A 9397-nucleotide genomic window follows, 5' to 3' on the forward strand; every position below is an offset into this window, starting at 1 on the left:
ATTAATTTATATTTATATTCAAATATATTTCGTTTTAAATCTAATAAATTATTGTTGTCTAAAATTCCTAGATATATTTGACAATAATTTCTGGTTTTAAGCCTCTAATAATTTTGTATACTATTTCTGATCGTGGCATTTTTGGGTTGACTACTGTTTTGCATAAATTGTCTGCATCATAAACGTATGATTCTACGGTTTTAATGGTAATGGTTTTCTATTTTCTAGCAAGTTTCTAAGCATATATTTTTCTGTCGGTGTTTCAAATTCTAATCGAAGTGAATTTTCTAATTCTGGTCACATGGTTGTTGGATAAGAATTCTCATAGTTGTCTAAAAATGTGGATGCTGTACCTTGGAGATAAATAGCAAGAATTAATACTTTTTGTTCAGAAGTCCAGCTATTAATATGGCTCAAGCCATACTTGCTTTATTATACTTTTGGATAAATATGTTTACGCTTTCGTGAATAGCTCCAGAAAATTTGAATAATTTGATTTGTTCACAAAAAGGTAGTTTATAAGACATCATAATATATATATATATATATATATTTTTAAATGTATTTTTGAATTTTTAGTATTTTACTTACGCTATAATTTTTGCTGTTGGATTAATTTTGTTTTATAATTTTGATATGTGGCTATTGGTTAATATTATAGAATTATTACCATAATTGAGTTATTTTAAATTATTATTATTGTTAGATTATATTTTATTGTGTTGTGTTTCTTAAATTTTTTAGTAATGTTTGTTTTTTAATAGTATATTTTATTTGTGTAATATTTGCCGTTTTTTTTTTTTTATTTAATGTGTAGTTGTCTTTAAGTATTAGCTTGGAAAATGTGTTTATTATTTTAATATTATGTAAATATATTATATTAGGTAAATTGAATTCTTTATAAATTTAAAGTTTTAGATTCTGAGCGGAGCGAGGAAGCTATTGTTTTTACAATGGTGTTTATTTTTTTTATTTTTATTTTTATATCCTGTATACAAAATTTCTTCCAGAAGGAGTGTTTCGATTTCAACTTATAGTACCTTATCTTTTAGCAAATTGGATAAAGATGGTACTTTAGAGAGGTCATTTTTCGATTTTCTCAATAGTTATTTAATGCCACGGGAAAAACCACCGGAAAATTACGAAAAAACGCTGAAAGTGGGATTTTAATTTCTAACGCTTTGTTTATCACCACAGAAACGAATAAAAAATTATAATATTTTAATATTAATTCAACTTACATGATAAAATAAATAATAACAAAATATAAATTATCCAGACAGACAAACCGTTTCCGCTCAGAATCGTTTTTCTTATACAATGATATTATATCATTGAATTCAAATTTAATACCATCCATTATACCGTGACCCACTTGTAATCTACTGTACAGCAGAGCGACTTCCACTTACCTGCTTTTTTATATTGTTATTATATTGTATTAGGTATATCCTGTAGGTTGAATTAAAATAATAAATTACAACGAAATAACTAAAATCGCTATTTTTATTTTTATTTTATTCGTTTCTATGGTAATAATGATAAACAAAGCGTTAGAAATTAAAATCCCATTTTTTAGTGGTTTTTAGGGTTCCGTACGTTTCCCTACGAAAGCCTATTACTTTCGCTCGGCTGTCCGTCCGTCTGTCTGTCACCAGGCTGTATCTCACGAACCATGATAGTTAAAAAGTTGAAATTTTTACAGATTATGTATTTCCGTGGATACTATAACAACAAATACTAAAAAAAAAGGGAGAGGAGCAACCCCGGTAGGTGCTAAAACGAGAATTATGAGATTTCAGATCGAAATTTTTGTTTATAAATGGTTGGCATGAACGACGTCATATAAAATGATTCGTTCCATAAATTTCAATACAGAGTTATAGTGAATCGTTTTAAGTCGTTGCCACGGGCTCAAACAAACCATTTATCTTATAAATTTTGTTTATTTTTTACCTACATACATTTAAATGCAAAATGCATTACATAAAGTTTCTATTCAAGAGATGAAAATATTGAATATTGAACTATGGTACGGAACCCTTCGTGTGCGAGTCCGACTCGCACTTGGCCGGCTTTTATTTGTAATTTGTTGGTGGTTTTTCCCGTGGTATTAAATAACTATTGATAAAATCGAAAAATGACATTTTTAAAGTATCATTTTGATCTAATTTGCTAAAAGATAAGATACAATATGTTGAAATAGAAGCACTCCTTCTAGTAAAAATGTTGTATACATGAAAAAAAAAAAAAATTAAATAAACACCATAAGAAAACCACTAGATCCCTCACTCCGCTCAGAATCTAAATAAAAATTTTAAATTGAGAAACTTTAGCAATGTTTTTTAGAAACAATATAATTAGTATTAAATTATTTGTTCTACAATAAAGTTTTTCACAAGTCCAAATAATTAGTATTGATCATTTCTCGTCGTAATTTACCTAAATCATTTAAAAGTGTTCTTAATTTTTGTTCGTCTAGTTGCCGTTCTTCTAATTGGTTAGTTAATATGTTTTGAATACTGAAACATATTGAAAGATACGAGATAATATAGGTATAGTTTTTATTTTTAATATAAATACAAAAATAGTAGGTTATAATTTAAAAGTTACAAGTTTATCAAATCTCTAACACGTTCACTGCCACCGCAGAACATGGCTGTTTTTTTACTGGACCATGTTAATGTATTGTACATGTATTGTTGATGCATTCCGATGTAAGTTATTATTTTTTAATTATTATACAGGTGTCTCACGAGGATTTACTCATGAAAAATTTGACTTTTCAAAATTGTTTTCACTAATTTAATGTTTTCTGTACATTTTTAGATTCTAGGTGGAACGATTTAAATCTAAGATTTTAAAATGTAATACAAGATTTCTTATAATAGATCTACCTTTATCAAAAAAAAAATGTCTATAAAAAAGTCAAATATAAATTTTTATGAGCGTTTGAAATTCAAATTTTTATATCATTGGATACATGAAAATTTCACTGAATGTTTATTTTATAAATTTTTATACTTGATACAATTTTCAACATATTTTGCCTTGTTTTGAGCTGTTTACGCACAATTTCATATTTCTATTTTTTTATTTTTTTTTTCTATGAATATCAATAAAGCTTTATCTGTTGGGCCAAAAAATGTAAAAATTTAATACAAGGCTCCTGATATAATGTTACAATAGCAGTTGAAAAACATTAAAAATACATATAGGCACAATTTTTTTTATAAGAATTTAAAGATCGAATTTTGAAAAAATTTATCAAATTTAAAATTGAATAATTATTTTGTAGTTAAAAATTAATAAAATTTTCAACTTTTATATATAAGGATTGAAAATTTAAAACAAGATTCCACGTATGTAGTTAATTCTGTTACCAATATGTCTAAAAAATACATAAGCACAGTTTATTTTTATAGTCATTTTAAGTTCAAATTTGGACGAAATTACATATTAAATAACCTAGAATTGTATTCCTATTTTAGTCATTTTGTTGTTATTTAATAATATTATTCGTGGGTACCTACTAGAAAATTCTAAAGTATACTATTATATATCTATGATAGTATCATGGTTTGTTGTTGATGTATAACGCATTATAAGTATCCAATGGATATTGTGATATGATTAATTTGGAATTTATTATAGGTACATTTTATAGGTCATTTTTTTTTTTAATACCATAGATATATGTATATAATATGTCTTATACCTAGACTGACGTATCGTCTCCGCTCAGAATCGTTTTTCTTATACAATGATATTATAGCATTGAATTCAAATTTAACACTATCCATTATACAGTGACCTACTTGTAACCTACTGTACAGCAGAGCGACATCCACTTGCCCACCTTTTTTTAGTTTTTTGGTAAAACGGCAAAAAAACGTTTTTTTTCCTGGTGGCGCATTTAATGGGTATCTCCTCACGGGACATTCTGTATATATAGCTAAATTTGATAAATTTTAAAGTGTATAACTTTTAATCTGTTTAATGCAACTGATATATAATTTCAGTGATATTTTCAATGGGAGGGTTTAAATAAAAAAAGTTTTATTAATTATATGTATATGTATCAAAAGATTTTTAAAATTTTATTTTACCATACATATAGTAAAACATTCCAAGGGGGGTTTGATGTTTTACTCAACAATCCCCCTCCCCCGTGTCACCGTATCATTTGATGCAAAATTTTACCACGCCGTCAAAAAAAAATAATTATTTGTCCCCCCCCCCCCACGGAATACGTGTATAGATAATAACAAGGTGCAGCAAGCCCCAGGTGTCCATAAAAATACTATATCAAAACTATTTCTTATTAAATTTATACATTATTATAATTATAGCTATTTACTTTTGTTTATTGTTTAGCAAATGTTTATTGGTTTTAATTTTATGAAATTTGGTATACAGTTGGTTAATTTTTCTTACAGATGCTATCCACCTCTTTTTGAAGAACATACAAGACTTATTGGCTTCTTCAATATTACACTTTAGATTTGACTAAAAATTATATTTATTTAATATTTATATACTTAGAACTATAACTTATAGGCAAAACTAGGGTTAAAATTCTGGGGGGAGGGGGGCTAACAAAACTATTTATTTAAAGTAGGTAACTCATTTGGGGGTCTTATATCTAAATCATTAAAGGATATTTGTGGAGGGGTTAAATCTTAGTCATGGGGGGGGGGGGCTAACCCCACCCCACAGAAACCCCTAGTTGCGCCAATGCTTACAGAATTTGAGTAACATACAACTTTTCCCTCTAATTCTTGTACCCGTAAGCCACAATTGGTATCGACATCATATTTCAGCGCTTCATTTTCTTTTCTTAATAAAATATTAAGTTTTTCTGATCTATGCAGTTTAGCTTCGGATTCAGAAATTGTATTATACAACTCATTAATTGTTTGCGTATTGGAAGACAGCATATTTTTCACTAAACCATTGTATTTATTTTCCATACTATCTTTTTGGCAGGTAAACTATGAAACCTCAATATACTTTATTTTAACAGGAAAAAAGACAATTAAAAAACAAAATCGATTATCATACTTCTAGTTCTTTGGCTGTAACAATAGCATCCTTTTCTTTTAACATATCAGACCTTTTTTCCAAATCTTCAGCTAATTCTTTACATTTTGACATAGCATGAGTTAGTTTCTCTTCGGTGTGTTTTCTAGTATCTGACCATTTATCATTAAAATCTTTTAACAGTTGTTCTTCTTTTGTTTTCATCTGTATAAACATAATGAAATGAATTGTAATGTAAATATTATTATCAACAGCATCAATAAAATAATAACCTTTTCATTAAATAATAGCTTTTGTTTGTCCATCCAATCTTCTAATTCTTCAATTAATTTTTTTTGAACACACGTGGATATCGTTCTAAAGAAAAATATTATTTAATTAATATTAAATATTGATCATTCTATCTGAAACTTACTGAGCATTATTATTTTCTGGTAAGCTTTCTATTCGTTCTGGTAAATTATTAACAACAGATTTTGGTAAGACTATTTCAACATTTTCTTCAATATTATGTTTAGTTTCTTCCACTGAAAAAGAAAAAAAAATAAGATCTTATGATACCTAACATTAATTTATTGTGTTTGTGAGTTATAGCCCTCCAATTTAGACGGTTTATAAATTGGTATCAATGTTTTAATATCAAAGCTATGCCACTACATATTAATCAATCATTAGTTATAGTAGGCAGTACTGCAGTAGTATTGATAAACTTATTTACTTTTGAATGTTTTGAATTTTGGTTGTAATATTATTCTATTTTGCTATTAAATTACAATGACTACCATCCAATAAATATCATATGTGAATTGTGAATAAATAATAGGTAGGTACCTTTTTTCATATCATGTTTAATCTTCGGTTTTAATGTTTTAATTTTTTCGGTTGATTTGTCGACAGCTTTTTCATTGTTATCTTCAATTCGTAACGATAAATTAAGATGATAACTACCATTTTTTGATCCTATTAATTTGTATGATTTATTTTCTACCTAAAATTAGAAAATTTATTCGAAAACTATTGGTATTTAATGAACAATAAACTATTAAATAACAAAATATGCTTATGTATGGATTATGAAATTTTTATTACTTACACGGTCATTGGATGTTGGATCAATAGTTTGTGCCCCTTTTACTTTTAACAATAAGTAACCAAGTATTTCTTTTGGACTAGATTTATTTATTGGGACATGAAAGCACTCAATTTTTATTGATGTATTAGACATTTTTGACCTTAAGTAATAATATGAAACAATATTATTTACTATTTTTTGGGTAGTACTTATAGTAGGTACCAGGGTACCTATTATGTAGACAAATCAAATAATAATTTTTACTTTTTCAATGTAGCATTATCCATGGGCCATACAATATCTGAGGTAAATTTCAATTCATTTTGTTTTACTAAAATTTCAGGTGTTACCATTTTTTGCTTCATGAATGTTGCATGTATTACAACAGATCCTCTAAGTAAACCGAATCCACAGGCTTAAAAGTAAAAATTGTATAATATTACATATTAGATAAATTAATAAATAATAATGATAATTGATGTTTATAATTTATATGAATAATTCGTTTACTCTCTTTCGGCGTTATTTTCCCTAAATTAAATTATTATATTAATAAAACATTTTTTTGACATCCCCAACTAAATTATAAACTCCTGTTTAAAATCAAAATGTCAATGAATGTAGGTAATTTTATAATATATTAATCAGAGAATCAGAATGAATTAAATCTCATATTAAATCAACAGTTATACAATAATATATTATACATAGATGATAGATAAGATCATGTATATCATGATATCATTATAATAAACAACAAGTTATGATCGTAACTTTTTGACGTCAGATCCTTCGATAAGCATGTCACGTAGGTAGTGTAGGTATAGTAATAATAATTTAATGATAATATGATAATTTATACGAGTAAGCAAATGGCCTATTGCGTGGACTTGAACCAAATGTGGACTTTTGCAATCAAACCATGTTGTTTACATCATGATCTATATTATATTAATTAAATAGTTTTATAGTTGTCATATTACTAAAATATCAATTCCGGTTTTTAGGAATTTACATTGTCATATTTCAGAGTTGGCAGTAACAAAATAAAAACATTAATTTTAACTTAACTTATTATTATATTTTAGTTTTATTCTGTCTAATTACCACATATTACTTTTATAATATTAATATATCAATGAAGTAGGTATATCGTTCTTCTAATCTTAATAGTTAATTGAACTCAAGCAGTGGCGTAGCCAGGATTATGAAATGGTAGTGGGGGGGGGGGGGGGGGGGGTGTTTAAGTATAGATTAAAACCAAGTTTTTACAGTTTTCGTATACAAATAAATTTAGCTTGACTTGTTGCATTAAAAATCATCGAGATACGCAGTCAAAATTGTCAAAATATGCTTAAATATATAGCAGCTACATTTTTATATTATTTTAGAAAAATGCATAAAACACATTACAATTTTGGTAAAAAAAAACTAAAAAATAAGTAGGTATATGAGAACATGATTAAAATTAATTTGAACAATAATTTATAGACGGGTTTACTAATTTGAATATAGGTAGGTATAATATATTGATTAACATGATGGACAGAGGACACTATTACATGTTTTGGACATGTTTAAATTATTATGAAATAAAACAACTTAATTTTTTAAAATACTGGCATAAAACAGTAGGCTAATAAATAAGTAATAACGAATAACGTGATAAACGAACTACACGTATCTACTGATTTTCACTTCTTCGGACAATCTAGAATCTAGATGCCAATTATAGTTTTAATACATTTATGTCACAAAGAGACTTATAAAATCTTACGCGTACCATAATATGCGAAAATAGGGCCAACTGTAGCCAAGCAGTTCCACCAACAACTTTAACAGCCCTCCCAAACATTTACTAAATATTTTTAAGTTTATTCAATTTTATAATATAGTATGGTTTTAGGCTTCGGCCTCTCCAAATCTCAAAATTAGCACCTATTATAGGTGTACTCAAGTTTCAAGAAATAATAATATACAATTCAGTATTTCACAATATTTCACAGTCCGTAATATTATGATTTATAATGTTAATTTTAATGTTTTAACCTGATATTATTTGTAAAGTTATCTTTTTATCCATGCAACTCAATCTCTGAAGTTGATTATCATCCTTATTATCCATACTCGTTGTTTTAGAATGATATTGTTAAAAATTTATAAATTAATCGGTATTACTAGAAATGGTTTATTGTTAATATAAATACAACAACAATACATGATGAATGATGCATTCATCTTGGGATAAACAATACATTATATTATTAGTGGCCACAACATTAACTTAACGTTTTTTTTGTTTAATTTAGTACTTACATTTTGCATAGGTACATATATTATTAACTTTTTTCGAACTCATTTATACAATAACCCTCTGCAAAACATTATTTACCTAAACGAACAGCGCTTCTTTATCTATTAATGTCGACCTTATAAAATTATAATTGTTTCCTGTTCCAACGAATTGACATTGTTTATAAAATCAATAGACGACATTAATTTCTTCATTAGAAATCCTGAAACATTTAACTTTACTAAACATTTTTAGAACAGACTTTCGATATTATCTAAATTTACCGATTTTATGTAAGTATACCACATCATCAAACATTTTTGGAAATTAAACATTGGTACAATACATTTTTTTTTTTTAATACTGTAAAATATAAAAATATATCTGTATAATATAATCGATGTAATGTGTCATAATTTTATCGATATTATGTTGCTGTGAATGTGAAAATACGACGAAAAACCAATATAGGTATGTGATATAATATATAAACAATAATATGCACTATAAAACTACAATTAATATGCATTTAATATGTAAAAACGTTGAAATATGCAAAATACAATTAGCTTTATTTAATAAGAATGGTCTAATTTACGCATCGTATAAGTTTATAACCTGTGCAGAAATATCGTACCTACACTATATTATGCGCATCATAATATTATGCACTGAACAATAGAAGGGTATAAAAAATAATTGTTGGTTGAAAATTCAATTAGTTTAATAATTCACATAAATATTATATGGGCACCTAAATAAAACCTAAATAGATAACGTACCTAATAGATACGAAAAACTAAAAATAAATTGGATTTATTCAATTGAATATTGTGGTCAAAATTATATAAATGTACATAGTACCTACATACATATATTATAATATTATTTCTGACGCCGATTTCGATCCTACCTTTTGGTATTCGCGGTTATCGGACACGACTCGCGATGTGTTGAGGAAAAGGTTACCCAAAGTTATAAAAATGAAT

The 9397-nt window shown here is 26.7% G+C and overlaps 1 protein-coding gene across 2 annotated transcripts; it reads right to left on the reverse strand.

Moving 5' to 3' along the window:
• Positions 1-2345: 2345 nt before the first annotated feature.
• LOC100571528 lies at positions 2346-8359 on the reverse strand. Of its 2 annotated transcripts, XM_003247706.4 has the most exons (10): positions 8165-8358; positions 6380-6530; positions 6137-6275; positions 5875-6031; positions 5459-5570; positions 5316-5400; positions 5065-5247; positions 4764-4994; positions 4361-4509; positions 2346-2522 (listed from the first exon to the last, which is right to left on the reverse strand). In XM_003247706.4, the coding sequence occupies exons 1-10, from the start codon at positions 8238-8240 to the stop codon at positions 2396-2398; spliced, it is 1410 nt and encodes a 469-aa protein (XP_003247754.1). In that variant the 5' UTR covers positions 8241-8358; the 3' UTR covers positions 2346-2395. The 2 variants fall into 2 exon arrangements, with proteins under 2 accessions (XP_003247754.1, XP_003247756.1); XM_003247708.4 differs by lacking the exon at positions 4361-4509 and having other exon boundaries at positions 2376-2522; positions 4746-4994; positions 8165-8359.
• Between the last annotated feature and the right edge of the window lie 1038 nt (positions 8360-9397).

The sequence above is a fragment of the Acyrthosiphon pisum genome, chromosome X (genome assembly GCF_005508785.2).
Source record: "Acyrthosiphon pisum isolate AL4f chromosome X, pea_aphid_22Mar2018_4r6ur, whole genome shotgun sequence".
Taxonomy (NCBI): domain Eukaryota; kingdom Metazoa; phylum Arthropoda; class Insecta; order Hemiptera; family Aphididae; genus Acyrthosiphon; species Acyrthosiphon pisum.